Here is a 21571-nt window from a genome sequence, read left to right on the forward strand (position 1 = left end):
GGGTTCTGCCAATTATTAGTGACTGTTTCTCGCACCGGGTCCTGACAGAAACACTGAGCCATTAATATGAACCCAGAGGCAGCCAGTACCCAGGACTTTTTTCCCATGCTGTCCCACCACGAGGGGACTGTCCAACGTCACGAAGCTGCTCTGGTTCAGCAAGAGGCCTTACTGGCTGGACATTCTCAACTTCTGTCGGAGATGATGACTTCCATAAAGCAGATTTCTGATCAACTTTCTCCTGCAACCGCTTCTGCTCCAGTTCATCAGATTCAAGTGCCCGTGGCAGTTAACCCCCTGGCTGAACCTCGTCTGCCGCCTCCCCAACGGTTCTCAGGTGATCCGAGTGTTTGTAAGGGGTTTTTCACCCAATGTTCTCTCTCCTTCGAGCTGCAACCCTCGTCGTTTCCCACCGACCGGTCCAAGATAGCATATATCATCACCCTGCTGTCGGAAAAAGCCCTAGCCTGGGCTACTGCTGTGTGGGATGCCCAAAGTCCCTGCTGTGCCAGCTACTCTACCTTTGCTGAAGAATTCAAGCGAGTGTTTCAAGGTCCTACCAGCGGTCCTGACTCAGCCAAACAGCTCCTGACTCTCCGCCAAGGTCGGCGCAGCGTGACGGACTATGCCATCCAGTTCCACACGGTGGCAGCAGCGAGTGGCTGGAACGACAAGGCGCTCACAGTGTGTTTTTTGAAGGGTCTTTCCGACACCATCCAGGATGAACTGGCCACTCGGGAACCACCAGACAACCTCGAGTCCCTGATCAAGTTGGCTTCACGCATAGACCAGCGTCTGAGAGAGAGAGAGCTCAACCGTAGATCTCTCACCCTAGCTCCTATCGGTCCCAGCTCCGAGTCTCCACCTTTATCCTCGCTGACTCCACCGGAACCCATGCAGGTTGGACGCATATCCCAGGCTGAGAGAGACCGCCGGATGAGGGAGCGATGCTGTCTATATTGCGGCAAACCGGGCCATTTCCTCTCCACGTGTCCCGGGCTCCAGGGAAAACGCACTCTCCCGTGCAGGCCTGGGAGGACTGTAACGGGAAACATAACCTCCTCCCATCCATCCAACTCCCGCCTGCTCATTCCAGTTACCCTTTCCTGGGACAACCACGAGCTTCCCCTTCAAGCCTTGGTAGACTCTGGAGCCGCAGGTAACTTCATGGATGGTGTCTGGGCGAAGGAGAATGGCGTTCCCTCTGAACCTCTAAGTGACCCCATAAGGGTTACTACGTTGGATGGAAGCCCTTTGGGATCTGGACTTGTCACTCGTGTCACTACCCCCTTGCGACTTTCAGTTTCCCAACACCAGGAAGTGATGAACTTTCATCTGACCTCGTGTTCCGAGTTCCCTCTCGTCCTTGGATACCCCTGGCTTCACAGCCATAACCCTCACATCGACTGGTCTGTGGGCACTATCAAGCAGTGGGGTCCTACGTGCCAAGCCACTTGTATCTTCCCAAGTTCCCCGAGTTCCCCTCCCGAGTCTCTAGAATCCATCGACCTGTCCCGAGTTCCCGAGTGTTACCATGACCTCAAACCGGTATTTAGCAAACAGAGGGCCACCAAACTACCACCCCATAGACCTTACGATTGCCCCATCGACCTGTTTCCGGGCACCTGCCCCCCCAGGGGTCGGATCTTTTCCCTATCTCCTCCCGAACGAGCTGCTATGGATACCTACATCAAGGACTCTCTGGCAGCAGGCCTCATGCGTCCATCCACCTCACCGGCGGGAGCAGGGTTTTTCTTTGTGGCCAAAAAAGACGGGGGATTACGTCCTTGCATCGACTACCGGGGACTTAATGCCATAACCGTCCGTAACCGCTACCCGCTACCCCTTATGGCCACAGCCTTTGAGCTGCTCCAGGAAGCAGTGGTCTTCACTAAGCTTGACCTGCGGAACGCATACCATCTTGTGCGGATCAAACCCGGTGACGAGTGGAAGACCGCTTTCAACACGCCTACTGGTCACTACGAATACTTGGTGATGCCCTTCGGCCTGACCAACGCCCCGGCTGTGTTCCAAGCGCTCATAAACGATGTGCTTAGGGATATGCTTAACATTTTCGTGTTTGTTTACTTGGATGACATCATCTTTTCGAGCTCCCTTCAAGAACACACTAAGCATGTCAGACAAGTGCTCAAACGCCTTCTAGACAGCCATTTGTACGTTAAGCCTGAAAAGTGTGAATTCCATTCCTCTCGAGTACAATTCCTGGGATTTGTAGTGGAACCCGGTCGAGTCCAGATGGATCCCAAGAAGGTAGGGGCGGTAGCAGATTGGCCCACCCCCAAGTCCGTTAAGGAAGTTCAGCGTTTCCTGGGCTTCACTAACTTCTACCGCAAGTTCATCAAGAACTTCAGCTCGGTGGCAGCTCCTCTCTCAGCGTTAACCAAGGGTGGCAACACAAGGTTTCTGTGGGGAAGAGAAGCTGAGACGGCCTTCCAAGGACTCAAGCAGCGCATCCTCTCTGCTCCCATCCTGACACTACCGACGGCGGATGAACCTTTTGTGGTGGAGGTAGACGCATCAGAGGTTGGTGTTGGAGCTGTCCTGTCTCAGAGGGGTGAAGACAAGAGGCTTCATCCTTGCGCCTTCTTCTCTCACCGGCTTACCCCGGCCGAGAGGAATTACGATGTGGGGGATCGTGAACTCCTAGCGGTTAAGATGGCATTGAAGGAATGGAGACACTGGCTCGAGGGGGCTTCTCAACCGTTTCAAGTGCTTACGGACCACAAAAATCTGGAGTATATCCAGCAGGCGAAGCGGTTGAATTCCAGACAAGCTCGATGGTCTCTTTTCTTCAGCCGATTCCAGTTTATCCTCACCTATAGACCCGGGTCGAAGAATCTCAAACCGGACGCCTTGTCACGAATCTACTCTCCTGCCATTCGAGAAGATACTGACATGACTGTCCTTCCGGCCGCTAAGATCGTGGCTCCGATCTCGTGGCAAGTGGAGGATACCGTGAAACAAGCTCAAGCCATCGAACCGGGCCCAGGAGGAGGTCCTGCTAATCGGTTGTTTGTTCCCAAGGCAGCAAGGTCCCAAGTCCTTCTGTGGGGGCACTCCTCTCGCCTCACCTGTCACCCGGGCGTAGGTCTCACCTTGGAGTTCGTCCAGCGTAAGTTCTGGTGGCCCACCATAAAAGAAGACGTTGCCACTTTCGTCAAGGCCTGTCCCGTGTGCTGCCAGGGCAAATCTTCTCACCTCCGCCCTCAAGGACTCCTTCACCCTTTATCTATTCCCCACCGACCCTGGTCCCATATCTCATTGGACTTTATTACTGGCCTTCCTCCGTCCCATGGTAATACTACTATCCTAGTCATCATCGACAGGTTTTCTAAGGCGGCCAGGTTCGTTCCCTTGACTAAGTTACCTTCTGCCAAGGAAACGGCTGAGTTGGTGATTAACCATGTGTTCCGAGTCTTCGGCATTCCGCAAGATATGGTTTCCGACAGAGGTCCCCAGTTCGCCTCAAGGTTTTGGAAGGCCTTCTGCCAACTCATAGGGGCCACTGCCAGTCTATCTTCAGGGTACCATCCGGAGTCCAATGGCCAAACCGAGAGGATGAATCAAGAGCTGGAAACCACCCTCAGATGTATGGTCTCCAACAACCCGTCCACATGGTCGTCCTTCATGGTTTGGGCCGAGTACGCGCACAACACCTTGTGCTCCTCCTCCACTGGTATGTCCCCGCACGAGTGTCAGTTTGGCTATGCTCCTCCATTGTTCCCGGACCAGGAGGCAGAAGTCAGTGTGCCTTCAGCCTCAAGGTTCATCAGACGCTGTCGGCTTACGTGGAAGAAGGCCCGTCTTAATCTTCTGCGTTCCTCACAGAGGTACCAACAACAAGCCAACAGACGTCGCCGTCCCGGGCCTACCCTGCGCCTCGGCCAGAGAGTATGGCTCTCAACCAAGAATTTACCGCTACGGGTGGAGTCTCGCAAACTGTCCCAGAAATTCATCGGTCCCTTTAAGGTTGCCAGAAGAGTGAACCCCGTTACTTTTCGCCTGCACTTACCCAGATCCCTTAAAATTAATCCCACGTTTCACATTTCTTTATTAAAACCTGTTGTTTTTTTCTCCCCTTATCCCGGCAGGCAGACCTCCCCCTCCGCCCCGTATCATCGGAGGCCAGTCGGCTTATACCGTCCATCGGATACTGGATTCCCGCCGGGTGCAGCGGTCCTGGCAGTATCTGGTGGACTGGGAAGGCTACGGTCCCGAGGAGCGCTCCTGGGTTCCTGCCAAGGACATACTGGACCCTGACCTCATTCGTCAGTTCAGGGCCCTCCACCCTGAGAAGGCTGGTAGGAACGTCAGGAGCCGTTCCTAGGAGGGGGATTCTGTCAGGTTTTGGCCAGGACTATTATGGTTTTGGTCACTAGATGTCCCCATTGCACCTTTTTTGTACCTTTTTGTTTTTCTTGCTCTAATTATTGTTTGCACCTGTAAGTCATTCCCTTGTTAGTATTTAAACCCTGTGTGTTCCTCAGTTCCTTGCTCAGTGTTTGTATGTTAGCACCCAGCCCCAGCCTTTGTGAACATATATTCTCTAGTTGGATTTTCCAGAGGTTCTCTGGTTTTGTTCTTGTTTATTTTTTGATTAGTCTTTTGAGGTTTGTTTTTTCCCTGCTGTTCTTACCACTTTGTGGATTTATAATTTTGGCCTGAAGATTTTTCCTTTATTAAACCTCCATCTCTAGTACTGCTGTGTCTGCCTCATCTTCTGGGTTCTGCCAATTATTAGTGACTGTTTCTCGCACCGGGTCCTGACACAAAATGAGAAAGAAAAATCCAGAAAATCACAGAAAATCACATTGTAGGATTTTTAATGAATTTATTTGCAAATTATGGTGGAAAATAAGTATTTGTAAATTACAGTCAATAACACAATAGAAAAATCTGTATACAGTGTGTGCAAATGAACAAACAAAAACAAATATGGGGATGAGATAGGTAGTTGGTTGGATGGGCTATTTACAGATGGGCTGCGTACAGCTGCAAAGATCGGTAAACAGCTCTGACAGTAGACGCTTAAAGTTAGTGAGGGAGATATAAGTCTCCAACTTCAGTGATTTTTGCAATTCGTTCCAGTCATTGGCAGCAGAGAAATGGAAGGAAAGGCGGCCAAAGCAGGTGTTGGCTTTGGGGGTAACCAGTGCAATATACCTGCTGGAGCGTGTGCTACGGGTGGGTGTTGCTATGGTGACCAGTGAGCTGAGATAAGGCAGAGCTTTACGTAGCAAAGACTTATAGATGACCTGGAGCCAGTGGGTTTGGCGACGGATATGTAGCGAGGATCAGTCAACAAGAGCATACAGGTCGCAGTGGTGGGTAGTAAGTATATGGGGCTTTGATGGTAACAAAACAGTACTGAATGCTCCCTCTAAACCTCACCTTCTGAACAGGACAACATTTCAAGAGGAGCAAGACATGATGGATCTGTCTGCCTTTTTTTTCCAGCACATCGCTTCAGGGAAAATATATATTTTTCAGATTTGTCGTTATTTTTCTCTTCTCTCTGGTGATGAACCTACTCATTGGATTGGTGACACCGTTCTACACTTTGTTAAATTTTCAGCTGATATGTGGTCTTTTGCATAGCTTCATTGCAGCATTCTTTGTCTTGCACTCTCTTCTGCTCCAACGTACTGTGATTATCGGGGTGGTGCATGGAACATTTTAGTATTATGTGTACCATCCTTTGGAGCATTCAGATGACTCTGCCCCTCATGGAAATAGAAAGATATGTGTTTATTTGCTACAGCATCCACTAGCTGAGCATAATGACATCCACGCATGTGTGGCTTGCCTTGCCGCTAGTCTGGGTACTGAGTGCCATTGTTGGTAATAATCACTGGTCCAGCTCAACATGGGACACACATGGTGCATTTAATAGAGCCACTGCAGGGCTGCTATGTGAGTCTAGAATTGTGAGAGCATCTGTGAGCTTTAGTCCTGTGCAAGAGGCACTGTTCCATGGCCCTCCCATCATCACCCCAACTCTTTCACTCTGAATTACTTGCCTCTGTTTTGTGCGTATGTACAATGAGGCACGCAGGGCTGTTGTGGCCCTCCAACAAGACAACCACCGTGCTCGTAGAACTTTAGCCTTCGACCTCTGTCTGTTTCTACTGCAGCTGGTGCCAATAATCTACTGTCTTACCCGTCTGCAACTACACGAGCAAACTCTGCCCCTTCACTTGTCTCAACACATTGTTTGTGTTACTAATGGTGCATTTACCCTGTCGTCTATACCATCCGTAACCAAGAGGTGAGGCGTGCACTGATACATCTGTGCCAAAGAAGGCCGGTGGAAAGAGAGCATTCAGGAAGAGGAGGATGAGGGGAGAGGACAGTATTCAGGAGGATGAGAGTCCAACAGGGGAGAGAAGAGGACCACAGAGGGATGGAGTGGGGCAGGAGGGGAGCAAGAGACTGCAACCAGACCCCTCTGTCCTTCCTCCTTTCTCTCTGGTTGATGTGTGACTCACTGATCTGATTGCAGGACAGTTGGGAAGACAGCTAAACTAATTGGATATTTTATTACAGTTGTGACTGTTCACATGTGCTAGTTTTCACTGGATGTGTTTTGGGACCCATTTAAAGGATAATTTCGGTATTTTACAACGTTAGATGGTTCATTACCCTGTAATTAGTCTATGAGCCAGGAAAAACTGTAATCCATGTCTCGTATTTCTTTAAACAGCCACTACACACATTTCAGCTAACTTTAACCACGGCTAGATAAAAACCAATAGGATTGATGGGGCAACTGTGTTTATCCTAGCTCATAGACTACTTTCAGAGTAAGAAACCATCTTACATGAGGTTAATAATGAATGAATCCTCTTAAACTGTGTTTCAACATCTTACTATGTGCGCTTGTAATAAGTTAACATGTTTGAGGTGTGTTTTCAGTGCTATTGGTCACTGGATATGTTTTAGGATGTACATGTGAGTTGGAAGATGTTTTTGTGTTGCTTTCAGGGTTGGGGTCAATTCAATTTTAATTCCAGTCAATTCAGAAAGTATACCAAACTCCAATTCAAAATGTTCCTAATTGAAAAGCATTGAAAATAATTGGAATTTCAGCGTCCATCCTGAATTGACTGGAATTTAAATGGAATTGATCCCAAGCCTGGGGCCTGTGGGGGGTGGGCCTTTCCTCTTTTGTTCTCTAGTGCTTCTCTATTGTTCCTCAAGCAAGGGTGGAGGCTGATGACATCACAGATTCTCATACATTTTTATTGAACCTTTATTTAACTAGGCAACTCAGTTAAGAACAAATTCTTATTTACTATGATGGACTAACCCGGCCAAACCCTTACCCGGACGACGCTGGGACAATTGTGTTCGCCGCCCTATGGGACTCCCAATCATGGCCGGTTGTGATACAGCCTGGAATAGTATTTATTTTATTTTATTATGTAACATATTTAGGAAGATAAGACAGTGGGATAATCTACATGTTGATGTGTAGATGTGCTGGTGCTCTCTTGCTTTAATCATTCTGATTTATCTTTTTTATACTGCTTTTGTTGTGTTTTTATATTCATATGTTACATTTATCATTTATATTCTGTCTCAGAATTCTAAATCTATAATGACTGAAATATGAACATTTTCTTAACAGGTACAGTACAAAGATGCAGCAATACAGCATCTACCAATGTATATTAGTCTAGTAACAACCATATTATGGTGAGTACAAAAATAAGGACATTTAGAATTATTCCTTCAAGTAAAATAAATAAGTATACGCACACCCAAAATAGTTCAGACGTTCAATAATTGGGGGTATAGATAGTGCGTGCAACTTTATTTTTCTATAATTCCTGCAACCCAGTGATAGGTGCAACTTTGTTATTACGGAAGCTTGCCACTATAATCTAAATGATGACACTTCCCTCATTTAATCCTTAAAGGTTACATTTCTCCAGCCACATCCCTCAGCTGTTTAACAACACAATGATGGGGTGTCAACTTTGTTGTTGTTTGAACTGCAGATTGCCCCTTTAACCACTGAAACACTGCACTCCAAGATGTAGGCTTATTATACAATATAGAAGTGGGTTATTTGACTTCACACAGCAGCGCCACACCACGTAGTATCCAGTACTCAGGCGGTGGAGCAGTCCTCAGTTCCACAGTAGCAATGTAATTCAGGTCCATCCTTACAGGCTTCTTATATATGGGACAGGAGTATAACCGGGCATCCTTGACACCTGAAATGACCACAGCAACGATAAACATCCATTACTTATACACAATGATCACATTAGTTTCTTTTTCACTGCATGCTGTCCATTCAGTAGGTCTGACATACTGTAACCATTGAAGACCACATTGTTATTGACCTAAAAGTTCTATATCATTCCCACTGACATATTCAACATATAACGTATAGATGAAAACAAGGCGCAGCTAAATGAGATACTGTTCAATGAGTCTCTAGGAAGTTACAGTAACTACTGACTACAGTACTCACCATTATTTTCAGCATACATCCTGACTACAGGCATCATCTCAAACAACACTTTGGGTTTAGAGTCGATGAGTTTGCAGTTCCTCCTGTCCCAGCCCGCCCCCTCCAGATAGAGGCCGTACACATACACCCCCTCAGAGGGCGGCTGGGTGATGTCATCCTTCATCCACTTGGTCACCTCGTTGCACAGCACCATACGGTCTAGAGCCCAGCCCTTGTTTGCACGAGTGATCTCCTACACACACAAAAACAGAGTTACATAGACTGGCTTTGTCTTTGTAGCTTCATGATCAACTATGACTGTGTAGTGTGTGTGCAACCTCTAAATATAACCTCAGTGGCCTAGCCAGGTCAGTAAGTATGTTCAATTGTGATTGCATTAGAATGTGTGAATGTGCCGTCTGTACCTGTCTCATGGCGGTCAGGAAGCCCTGTGGGTTAAAGAACCCTGTCATCCAGAAACAGTTGGGCCGTCCTTCAAAGATCCACGCCTGGAACTGACGGTTCCTATCCAGCAACTCAGTAAACCAGAACCCTAGAGTGCTGGAGGCCCATGACGCCTAGAACAAAGAAGTACAGAAGCAGAAAATATAACACGGAATACATGCGTAGAAAACTGAATAAATGTGTACCCAGAGGCAGTAATAAACATACCTTCTTCCAACGTGAGGGGATGCGTGCGTCATACATGCAGTCCAGCGCGTCCCGTAGGTTCTCACTCATGATGATGGTGCCGTCGATGGCCAGTTTGAGGTCGGTCAGCGTGTTCCTGACCAGCACGATGACCCTCTGCATGCGGTCTATCTCCTGACGCAGGAAGATGTTCATGGGCTGGAGCAGACCCATCTTCTGTAGCCTCTCTCTCACCTGGATATATTGAAAACACGTTCTTGTGAAATTACACTTTAAATAAATGTTTATTTGATTTGATTCTTAACATATGGGAATGCAAATGCATAACACAGTTCTGAACATTAAAAAGTAAACCTGTATTGCAGTAAAACATTACCTTCAAAGTGCATCTCATTGCACTATGGGGTATATTAATGAAATTAATTTTATTGCATGGGTTATTGTTAGATGACTTGGTGTCATCCTGTGAGAGTTTTTTAACGATCTACCTTGCTGCAGCAAGGTATTATGGGAAATAATATTTCTAATGGCCAGCACTGTATTAATCATGGGTGATTATTTCCAGACCAGTGCTACTCACTTCAAACGGTACGTAGTCTGGAGGTAGTTTCTCCAGCATGTCGTCAGCTAGCCTGGCCACAATGGCCTCCCTGGTCTCCCCTCCGCCACTGGAGCTGTCCTTAGGCTGGATGGACAGGATGGTGTCCAGGACATCTTTGGCTAGCTTGCTCTGATACGTTATGTCAGCATTGGGGTGCAGGCCAAACACCTCTGGAGTGTCGTAAGCCGGTAGGCCCTGCAGGGGAAAATACATAGGATTAGAGTCTGCATGTCTGTGCATTACCAAACTACAGTAAACCGTGTAATGCATTGTGGATATCTCATAAGGTGTTATAAGTGCTTATAATGCATTATGAACAAGGTATTCATAGGAAGTGTTACCAAATGTCTCAATGCTGCACATAATGTATACAGCACACATCTTCATGCAGTCTGACTACATTAATTCAATATAATGTTACACAGCACTGTAAACTGCAGGAGAGACTTTGAGTGTGAAAAATGGACTGACCTGAATGTATGTCAGATATTGGTCCACGTTGGTACACTTGGGAATGCTGTAGCCTTTGTAGAAATAGAAGTCAGGTCCAAACATGTTTTCACTGAACCAGACCTTGGCGAAGGTGTTGAGCAGACGCTTGTCATAGTCGTCTGTCACCCTACCGCCATACTGGATCTCCCCGATCATGTAGCGCACTGTATTCCAGGATACACCCTGGGGAGACGTCAGACTACCATCATCACAGGAACAGACACATCTTACATAGGAAGACAGGTAGCAGTACTAACAGTAGAAGTAAAGATAGATCTTTACTTAGTTACAGCAGGAGCTTCTCGTCTCTGCACCTACCTTCTTGATGTCCATGTCGTCCAGGTGGTTCTGAACAAACTGCACAGTGGCGTTGAAGTCAGCCTGGTTGAACTCGTAGGGGATGTTCCAGCCCAGGGGGCCGTATTTACGCCTCTCCTGGACCGTAGAGTGGAGGAACACCACCCCATACAGCATGGGCCTCCACTGGACCATGTTACTGACATCCAGCAGGTCCTGGTTAATGCCTGGGGCAACAAACAAGAAGCTAGGGTTGTGGTTGAGACTAAGGTTGAACCGGGAAATGGACGTGAATCTAGGGTTAGGGTTGAACTGGGATGTGGACATGATGCTGGGGTTAGGATTAGGGTTGTGGTTGAGACTAAGGTTGAACCAGGATTTGGACATGAAACTAGATTAAGTGTTAAGGGTAGGGTTGTGGTTTAGGGTTAACCGGAAGAAACGGGGGTGAATGTGTGTGTTTGTGTAGGTGCGTACACATGCATGCATATGTATGTGTGAACTGTGGTGTGACCCACCTCCATAAGTCCTCTTCAGCCCTGCCTTCAGTCCCTGCGGAGGCTCATTAGTGAACTTGTTGGACATCTGCAGCAGTGTGATGGGAAAGTGTTTGTGGACCTCTGTAGTAATCCACAGGCGGAAGGTCTCATGGACGGCGTCTGTCTCTGTCACAGTATCCATCAGCTCATCCATGAAGTCCAGGCCCAGGTGGCAGTTCTGGAGCAAAGCCCAGCCACCCTGTGTGTGCATTCGGGATAAAATACAAAATAATATAATACATAGTTAATTGTCCATATTGCGAGAGTGATTCATTACTAATGTCCTTATGTAATTAAATTAATAATGTGAGGGAGATGCATGTGGTGTTAGTCCATTTCATTTTTAATACAGTCTAAATCAATCACATCCATTTTCATTAACACATTGGTTCAATTTCAATTCATATTCCATCCCTATCGCAATTTGAATTCCCAATTTGATTACAAATGAGATGACATGGACCACAATTCATGGCAGAACGCTGATTCCTAATAAGTTAGTTTCACTCTCCAGACTTCCTCACTAAGCGCAATAGCCTGGGGACGAGGATAATTATAACTTGACTGTTAGGAGTCCAGTCAGTGTGTACTGTAATGCTGTGTTCAGGACTCACGTTGGCCATGGTCTGCTGGAGCAGCTTGCGTGCGTGGACCTCCTGTCCCTGGCCCATGGAGACATAGCGAGTCTCTATCTTCAGCCTCTTCCCCAGGACGATGATGGAGTCGGTGGGGTCTGAGCCCATGGACAGGAAGCAGATGAGCGGGGTCCGGGGGTCTGACTCCTCCCACGTCTTCTCTAGGTCCAGGATCACTCCCTCTGCATACTTCTCTCCCATCGAGTCCATGATGTACTTACGGGCCTGGAGGATAACAGGTAAAGCATTAGTTAAAAAGTCACCTGCTACTAGATTCAAGAAATATGCAGTAGAAATACTCTCTAAAACTCAGTCCAAAGCTTTGATGAAAATACCAAAAAGAGTAGACATTTCATAAAGGATTATGTCTTGGATTGATTGATTGATTATTAATTACTTAATCATTCAATGAGAGTTACCGGTGTACCTGTGCGATGGTCCTGTCTGGGCACCAGGAGCGTATGAGCAGCAGGCGGTGGAAACAGTCCAGGCTCTGGTCATATGCATTAGGGATCACCTCCTCCTCAGGGGCCTCCTTATCAAACCATGCCTTCCACTGCTTCTCATTAAAACAGATCTGGACAGACACACACAGCTCAGTACAATGACTAGTTCAATGCCATATGTGACAGAGCTTAGAGGAGTAAAAGGAGCACTGTAATCAGAGGAACACTACAATGAATAGGGGGGTTTACCAGGGTGAGGGGGCCATGAAACATACTTATTTAGGGGGCCACGAAACAGACTTATTGAGGGAGGGTATTAGAGAGTGGGACAACATGAAGTAGCAGTGTAAGAAAGCACCGCATGGGGAACACACCTGATTAAGGATATTAGAGAACTGCCACAGTTTACTGAGCTCCACCAGATTGAGCCAAGTCATGTCTAAGATCCACTTGGCAGGCTTATGGGGGCAAGCCTTCAGATCCAGAGAGGCACCTCCTGCATAGGACAGACAGAGGATGTTCTTTCCAAGTCAATGGTCTGTGAGCAATGAACAACATTTTGCTATTCAACATTTCAGTAACTGTGGACTACAGATTGGTGGAATTAATTGGAGGCCGGAGTTTGTTTCACACCTTTAATGAGGGTGAGGAACTCGGCGTGTTTCACACGGTTACTCTGCATGTCGATCTTCAGCGTCAGCAGGAGGGTAAACAGGAATTTGTGCTCCTCATACAGACCCCTGGCTGCATACTTGTGCACCTCAAAGGTCATGTGCTCAATTACGTTCGCTATTCGCTTGCTGGTAATTTGACTTTTGGTTGATCTGTTCAGAAGGCATAGTGTGATGGTTATTATGTTAATATTAAAATATAACTGTTGCTATGGTTTCAGATATTATACTTCAAGAATCAGGCGACTCCTACAACTACACAAAAGGTTATGCAAAACCACAAATCCCCCAGTGTAACTTATCAATTCACTAATCATTCAATGTTTACATAAAATGAGTGAACCACATCTGAGGACCAACAATTCAAATGAAATACATAAATACAAATATATGTTATTCAGTATGAGAAAAAAGTGTATTGCTACTGTACCTGGCCAGAGAGAGGTCAAAGATTCCCAAGAACTGTCGTAGTGACGTTTGGTACATGACGTTAACCATGGACATCTCAGTGATGAGGAAGTACAGGATGCTGCCTCTGGTGGCCACTGTAACAGCACAATAACACACAGGCTGACAGTGAGTGACAGACAACGCTCATTCTATATTATCATACATCCAGCTCTGCTCAAACAAACTTGCCACTGAAAAAGTGTGAGGAACAGATTGCTCCTGAAGAACAGTCAACACAAGGTGGTTAGTGCCAGTTGCTATCCAGCAGAGCACTGTGATTGGTTGGTCAGCCAATCAAAAAAGAGCCCAAAATGTTTTGATCCTTACCCTAAAACAAACTGGTACCATACAACCCACCCAACTCACCAGGTCTGTCCTGAGAATAACTCTACCCTAACCACAGTACAACCAACTCACCAGGTCTGTACCGAGAATAACTCTACCCTAACCACAGTACAACCAACTCACCAGGTCTGTACCGAGAATAACTCTACCCTAACCACAGTACAACCAACTCACCAGGTCTGTACCGAGAATAACTCTACCCTAACCACAGTACAACCAACTCACCAGGTCTGTACTGAGAATAACTCTACCCTAACCACAGTACAACCAACTCACCAGGTCTGTACCGAGAATAACTCTACCCTAACCACAGTACAACCAACTCACCAGGTCTGTACCGAGAATAACTCTACCCTAACCACAGTACAACCAACTCACCAGGTCTGTACCGAGAATAACTCTACCCTAACCACAGTACAACCAACTCACCAGGTCTGTACTCCTCTCTAGCTGTGTTGATCTGGATCTCGGTCTCGGCTGAGATCTGTAGTTTCTGTGTGACGTCCTCGGCGGTGCGCTTGGTGTTGCCCAGGACGATGATGAGGCTCTCGTCGTCCACCAGGGAACCCTGGGTAGAGGTCAGACGATACAGCAGGTTGTCCTCCAGCTCTTTCATCTTCCTCTTGTTGGCCGTCACATCCTCCAGCAGGTCTGTGCGCTCCTTTTCCAACTCCTAGATATACCAGGGATAGATAAGAGCACTGTTCAGACAATAATGTTCTTGTTGGCCGTCACATCCTCCAGCAGGTCTGTACGCTCCTTCTCCAACTCCTAGATATACCAGGGATAGATAAGAGCACTGTTCAGACAATAATGTTCTTGTTGGCCGTCACATCCTCCAGCAGGTCTGTACGCTCCTTCTCCAACTCCTAGATATACCAGGGATAGATAAGAGCACTGTTCAGACAATAACGTTCTTGTTGGCCGTCACATCCTCCAGCAGGTCTGTGCGCTCCTTCTCCAACTCCTAGATATACCAGGGATAGATAAGAGCACTGTTCAGACAATAACGTTCTTGTTGGCCGTCACATCCTCCAGCAGGTCTGCGCGCTCCTTCTCCAACTCCTAGATATACCAGGGATAGATAAGAGCACTGTTCAGACAATAACGTTCTTGTTGGCCGTCACATCTTCCAGCAGGTCTGTGCGCTCCTTCTCCAACTCCTAGATATACCAGGGATAGAGAAGAGCACTGTTCAGACAATAACGTTCTTGTTGGCCGTCACATCCTCCAGCAGGTCTGTGCGCTCCTTCTCCAACTCCTAGATATACCAGGGATAGATAAGAGCACTGTTCAGACAATAACGTTCTTGTTGGCCGTCACATCTTCCAGCAGGTCTGTGCGCTCCTTCTCCAACTCCTAGATATACCAGGGATAGATAAGAGCACTGTTCAGACAATAACGTTCTTGTTGGCCGTCACATCCTCCAGCAGGTCTGTACGCTCCTTCTCCAACTCCTAGATATACCAGGGATAGATAAGAGCACTGTTCAGACAATAACGTTCTTGTTGGCCGTCACATCCTCCAGCAGGTCTGTACGCTCCTTCTCCAACAGGCAGAAACACCGGTCAGACACAGCTCAGAACAAGAGAATTCAGACCAACAGCAAGAGATAAACAGGCACACCATTCAGACAGACACTGATTTTGGGGGTCATTTTTCAGGTCTTTTAACACTTCTCTGCATACAGACCTGGCTGGGTTCATGCTCTCTGTGTTTATTTGATTCAGTGCATTTCAAAATGGGTGGTCACGGTCATTATGTACAATTCTAATAAAGGGTCACTATTAAACAAGTACAACAAAATGACCTTTTATTGATACATTCAAATGTTTTTATCCATGATTTCATAAGCATATGATTGGACGTGGTTCCTGACCTGTTTCTCAGTGAGGATGACCCGTCCCAGCAGCTGGTCCTCCAGACCCCTCATGGTGACAGTGAAGTCTATGATGGAGGTGCGGGCGCTGATCTCTGGGGTGTACGCTGGGTTGGGGAGCTTGGTCGTCACATAAAGACGGAACCCCCCCATCACATCCACCTCCTTGTCTCCCACTTTCACCTGGTGCAGGAAGAGAGAAAGATAGTCATGAAGGGAGAAAGACAGTCATGAAGGGAGAAAGACAGTCATGAAGGGAGAAAGACAGTTATGAAGAGAGAAAGAGAGTTATGAAGAGAGAAAGACAGTTATGAAGGGAGTTCTTGAACGTTGCAGATAGAAATGCCATGAATAGAGCTGATGTGATTCCTCATTTTACATGTCAGAGAGGCATGTTTGATCTTTGTAGCCTATTTCTATCTGAACGTTCCAAAACCTTCAATCCTGCTGAACGGGATTATGACATATTTCCGTGACGTCGTTTGCAACCAGAAAAACGTACCAAGCAAATGTTTGCCCGCAGTAACTGTTATAAGAGTAAATATAGCACATAGGCCACATGAATGTCGAGAGCTTGGGACTACAAGGTTCTATCTGCAAAAAGATGATTCAGAGATAATTGGCTTTAAAGTTTTGAACCTTCATTGGTTTGAATTGTGTCAGCGATTTTTATATTGTATTCTTATGAACTTAACAACATGAATTGGGGTATTTAAAGTACCTTATAGGTAGAGAACATTGAACCGAACAAGGTTATGACAATAACAACATTTGGACACATTTTGCTCTCTATGTATTATATTAGAGAGAATAGCCCCAGAGATAATAACCCCATAACGATAATGTGTTTCATTTGATAATGTGATGATTGATAATGTGGTTAGGATAATAGTACATACCTTATAAGTGGAGCCCGTCTTGATGAAGTTTTTCTCCAGTACGTTGTCCAGTGCCGGGTCCAGCTCTTCCCCTACGTCCTCGATCAGTAGGGGGCGCCCCAGAGACAGGCTGTCCTCCAGGTGGTTCCTGAAGTACTTGTGGTTCAGGGAGGTGATCTGGGAACCACAGAAATGTCTCATTACTGACACAGCATTACACATAGTTTTTTACCAAGAAGGAAGATCTGACAGATCCAAAGGTTAGTTAGGCCTAAGCCTAGTGTAAGCGCTGTTCAGAAACATACAAAATCTATCGGCTGGACAATGGGAGGGCATAGTTATGGGAGAGAATAGTGTGAAAATGAATGCAGTCCAACCTGCAACTCATTCCTGGATTCTTTATTTTTTATCCAGATCTTGCCCTGGGTCTGAGGGTCTATGAGGAGAGGGAAGCGTGAGGCCTTGGTGATGATGATCCCGTTCTGGATGGATAGGTCATCGTTGGGCAGGCCCTGAAGGTTCCACTCGCTGACTGTAGGTGCGTCGATCAGCATCTCGGTCAGGTTGAGGTTGTTCCCGAACGGGATGTGTCTGGTCTTCATCTCCCTCTGCCAGTCGGTCAGGAGAAGGTTCCGGAACTCCTGGTTGAAGGGGCCGGAGTAGGACAGAAAGGCTGTGGCCAATAAGACGTCACCTGAACCAGGAAGTAAGCACACATAGGTTGGTTCACGCCTCCATCCTACTGTATAGCATAACTACAGATAAAATACTAATACGCATTGAAAAATATGGTACAGAAGCACCCGGAGCATCTCCCCCAAAAAATAAGATGTCGAGAATTGTAGACAATGGACAAAAGGTCATACGAAGCTTTTGGGAAAGTTCGCCCTGTTATTACTGTAAAAAAGGCGGAGAAAAAAGGGTTGAATGAACCCACCTACAAGGCGCTTGGTCTGGGCGGCAAACTCTTTGCTCTGCTCTGTCCAGCGCTCCTTCTCTCCAGCCAGACCACTGATGAGGCTGGAGGCCGTCTGCATCTTGTGTCTGCAGCGTTCAGCATCCTCCAACAGAGTCTGAGAGAGAGGCAGAGAGAGAATATATATTTTTAACAGAATATTTGTATTTATTTTTTAATCTAAGGCATTGAGATAAGAGGTGTTCAGTACCTGTTTCTCCAGCATGGCCTTCTCATACTCTGCTTGGACCACATCCAGCTCTGCCTGCTTGTCATCCAGCTCTGCCTGGGCCGTCTGCAGGTCTATGTTGGCTATGGCCAACCGGTTCTGCTGCACTGCCAGGTTAGCCTAAGAGGTAAGTACAGTATCAAATATTAACTGGACACTCAGGGACAACAAAATGTACTGGAAACAAGAAATCAATTAGCAAGTTTGTGGTACACATGTCAAAGGTTATCAGAGAGGTGGGTGGTGTTACACAACACCACCTGGGTTAGGCCCACCTTTAATGGGAGCACCTCCTTGTTGATGGAGAAGAAGGAGGCCATGGCTTTGGTCCAGGAGGCCAGACCAGCCACGTTTCCACACACGCGCTTGGCCGTCTCCAGTGTGTAGTCTGGCATGTCGAAGTAGGGCAGCAGTAGCTCCACCATCTCCTCATTGATACTGTCTTTGGGGAATTGCTGTTAGAGAGAGACAACAGAGTCGGAGATCTCAAAGCAAGCTGCCATTGCATCACCACTGAAGTTGATTTCCTGGTCATATGTGCCTGTAGTGCAGTGTCTATAGTGTAGTATGTTACTGTAGAAATGCACAGTGTAGTAATATTACAGGATGTAGAAGTTGTACCTGCACACTGTAATACTTGATTTGCTTATCTAAGTAATATTACTTAGATGCTGGCCATCTGTTTCCTACCTGCAGACTGCCCAGGAAGTTCCCAGCAGTCATGAGTTTGAGGGACTCCTGCCAGGAGGGCATGGTGCAGTTCTTCTCCGGGTCGATCTTCACCGTGTTCACCCTCCTCTGGAACAGCAGCAGAACACAGTCCATGATCCTCATGATGAGGTGGGGAGGCCGACCCAGGGTCCGCACCGTGGCAATGTCCGACGGCTTGATGGTCTGATGAATACATGAGGAAGGAATACAACTACATGAGTAACTGAGGGAGCGTTCATTAAATATTCTCACCTGAGAGAACTACCACATTGAGCGGTGGGCAATCATTTCAGCTCGAGGGCCACGTCAGGATTTCAAAATTCAGCGGAGGGCAATTTGCGGCATAGAAAAAGGGCAGTTATTTTAAAACATATAGGTCCATTATATTTTTTACATACTTTCTATATAGTTTGACATTCAAGAGTGGCCTGGAGTGTTTTTTAACCCAAGATAATCATAAAACATGTTTTTACTCCAACCTCTCCTGGGCGACTGGGCTCGTATGCTGCCCACCCCTGATGTTGAAGGACAAGACTTGGGTCAAATACATTTGTCAAAACTGATTCTGTTTTTTTGGGGTACAATGGAACCAATGGAATTGTCTCAAAAGTGTAAATTCCAGCTTAATCAAATGCATCCATGGTCAGAGAGGGACACACCAAACACACTCAGAAGAACCCCCTTGTCACCCCCTTGTCACCCACTCACACCCCCCAGGCCCCTCCCAACAGACCTGTAGTGCACCCTCAGCCTCCTCCAGGGCTGGCTTGGCAGCCTCCAGCTTCTCCTCAGCGAAGGCCTTGTCAGCAGAGATGCTGTCCACTATGGCCTGAGCCTTATCCTTGACCTTCTGGACCTCCACCTTGACCTTCTCTGCTGCCTGGGCCTTCACTGTCACCACCTTCAACACCTGAGACACAACAAACCATCACAAGAGAGACAGGAAGTGAGGTGCATCTTTTGCATAAAGCAACAGTTAATATGCAATATGAAGAGTGTTGGTGCCATGTTTTATGAGCTGAAATAAAGTTGATTTATTTTTTTATAATTTCTCTAAAATTTTGAGCACACATTTTTTTAAATCTATGTTAGTGAACATTTCTCCTTTGCCAAGTTAATCCATCCATCTGACAGGTGTGGCATTCCAAGAAGCTGATTAAACAGAATGATCAAACAGGTGTACCTTGTGCTGGGGACAATAAAAGGCTCTACTTTCCGGCTACCCAGATAAAGCACTAAATAAACTTAGGTTAGTGCTAAATAGGGCTGCTAGAATCCTGACTAGAACCAAAAAATGTGATCATATTACTCCAGTGCTAGCCTCCCTACACTGGCTTCCTGTTAAGGCAAGGGCTGATTTCAAGGTTTTACTGCTAACCTACAAAGCATTACATGGGCTTGCTCCTACCTATCTTTCCGATTTGGTCTTGCCGTACATACCTACACGTACGCTACGGCCACAAGACGCAGGCCTTCTAATTGTCCCTAGAATTTCTCAGCAAACAGCTGGAGGCAGGGCTTTCTCCTATAGAGCTACATTTTTATGGAATGGTCTGCCTACCCATGTGAGAGGCGCATCGGTCTCAACCTTTAAGTCTTTATTGAAGACTAATCTCTTCAGTAGGTCCTATGATTGAGTGTAGTCTGGCCCAGGAGTGTGAAGGTGAACGGAAAGGCACTGGAGCAACGAACCACCCTTGCTGTCTCTGCCTGGCCGGTTCCCCTCTCTCCACTGGGATTCTCTGCCTCAAACTCTTTTACAGGGGCTGAGTCACTGGCTTACTGGTGCTCTTCCATGCCGTCCCTAGGAAGGGTGCGTCACTTGAGTGAGTTGAGTCACTGACGTGGTCTTCCTGTCTGGGTTGGCGCCCCTTAATTGGGTTGTGCCGTGGCGGAGATCTTTGTGGGCTATACTCGGCCATGTCTCAGGATGGTAAGTTGGTGGTTGAAGATATCCCTCTAGTGGTGTGTGGGCTGTGCTTTGGCAAAGTGGGTGGGGTTATATTCTGCCTGTTTGGCCCTGTCCGGGGGTATCATCAGATGGGGCCACAGTGTCTCCTGACTCCTCCTGTCTCAGCCTCCAGTATTTATGCTGCAGTAGTTTATGTGTCGGGGGGCTAGGGTTAGTCTGTTATATCTGGAGTATTTCTCCTGTCTTATCCGGTGTCCTGTGTGAATTTAAGTATACTCTCTCTAATTCTCGCTCTCTTTCTCTCTTTCTTTCTTTCTTTCTCTCTCGGATGACCTGAGCCCTAGGACCATGCCTCAGGGCTACCTGGCATGATGACTCCTTGCTGTCCCCAGTCCACCTGGTCGTGCTGCTGCTCCAGTTTCAACTGTTCTGCCTGCGGCTATGGAACCCTGACCTGTTCACCGGACGTGCTACCTGTCCCAGACCTGCTGTTTTCAACTCTCTAGAGACAGCAGGAGCGGTAGAGATACTCTCAATGATCGGCTATGAAAAGCCAACTGAAATTTAATCCTGAGGTGCTGACCTGTTGCACTCTCGACAACTACTGTGATTATTCTTATTTGACCATGCTGGTCATTTATGAACATTTGAACATCTTGGCCATGTTCTGTTATAATCTCCACCCGGCACAGCCAGAAGAGGACTGGCCACCCCTCATAGCCTGGTTCCTCTCTAGGTTTCTTTCTAGGTTTTGGCCTTTCTAGGGAGTTTTTCCTAGCCACTGTGCTTCTACACCTGCATTGCTTGCTGTTTGGGGTTTTAGGCTGGGTTTCTGTACAGCACTTTGAGATATCAGCTGATGTAAGAAGGGCTATATAAATACATTTGATTTGATTTGATATTAAAATGTGCAGTTTTGTCATACAACACAATGCCACCAATGTCTGAAGTTTTGAGGGAGTGTCCAATTGGCATGCTGACTGCAGGAATGTCCACCAGAGCTGTTGCCAGATAATTTAATGTTAATTTCTCTACATAAGCTTCCTTTTAGAGAATTAGGCAGTACGTCCAAGCGGCTTCATAATCTTAACCACGCCAGCCCAGGACCTCCACATCCAGCTTCTTCACCTACGGGATGTCTAAGGGGGTGGGGGTGTTGAGGACTATTTCTGTCTGTAATAAAGCCTTTTTGTTGGGAAAAAGTGATTTGGCTGGGCCTGGCTCCCCAGTGGGTGGGCCTGGCGACCAATCCCCTCCAAATTGACAAATTTCCTTATATGAACTGTAACTTAGTAAAACCTTTGAATGTTGCGTTTATATTTTTGTTCAGTATATGTACACTTCAAAGTTCTGGTATTGGTATTTGGTAAGTCTGTTGCTGGGAAACAAGAGATA

General features: G+C 46.8%; 1 protein-coding gene across 1 annotated transcript in view; it reads right to left on the reverse strand.

Annotated features, from left to right (window-relative positions):
- Nucleotides 1-7257: 7257 nt before the first annotated feature.
- LOC139573564 (dynein axonemal heavy chain 5-like) overlaps nucleotides 7258-21571 on the reverse strand; it is a 72057-nt gene continuing 57743 nt past the window's right edge. The window contains 22 exon segments of the mRNA XM_071397167.1: nucleotides 7258-8243; nucleotides 8507-8738; nucleotides 8911-9063; nucleotides 9158-9370; nucleotides 9717-9932; nucleotides 10209-10412; nucleotides 10548-10753; nucleotides 11045-11264; nucleotides 11680-11925; nucleotides 12128-12277; nucleotides 12521-12642; nucleotides 12780-12970; nucleotides 13248-13362; nucleotides 14042-14285; nucleotides 15492-15674; nucleotides 16391-16546; nucleotides 16747-17063; nucleotides 17307-17442; nucleotides 17536-17673; nucleotides 17829-18008; nucleotides 18244-18447; nucleotides 18998-19174. Coding sequence (XP_071253268.1) covers nucleotides 8092-8243; nucleotides 8507-8738; nucleotides 8911-9063; nucleotides 9158-9370; nucleotides 9717-9932; nucleotides 10209-10412; nucleotides 10548-10753; nucleotides 11045-11264; nucleotides 11680-11925; nucleotides 12128-12277; nucleotides 12521-12642; nucleotides 12780-12970; nucleotides 13248-13362; nucleotides 14042-14285; nucleotides 15492-15674; nucleotides 16391-16546; nucleotides 16747-17063; nucleotides 17307-17442; nucleotides 17536-17673; nucleotides 17829-18008; nucleotides 18244-18447; nucleotides 18998-19174 — 4155 coding nt within the window. The 3' untranslated portion in view covers nucleotides 7258-8091.

This window comes from Salvelinus alpinus, chromosome 4 (genome assembly GCF_045679555.1).
Source record: "Salvelinus alpinus chromosome 4, SLU_Salpinus.1, whole genome shotgun sequence".
NCBI classification, from domain to species: domain Eukaryota; kingdom Metazoa; phylum Chordata; class Actinopteri; order Salmoniformes; family Salmonidae; genus Salvelinus; species Salvelinus alpinus.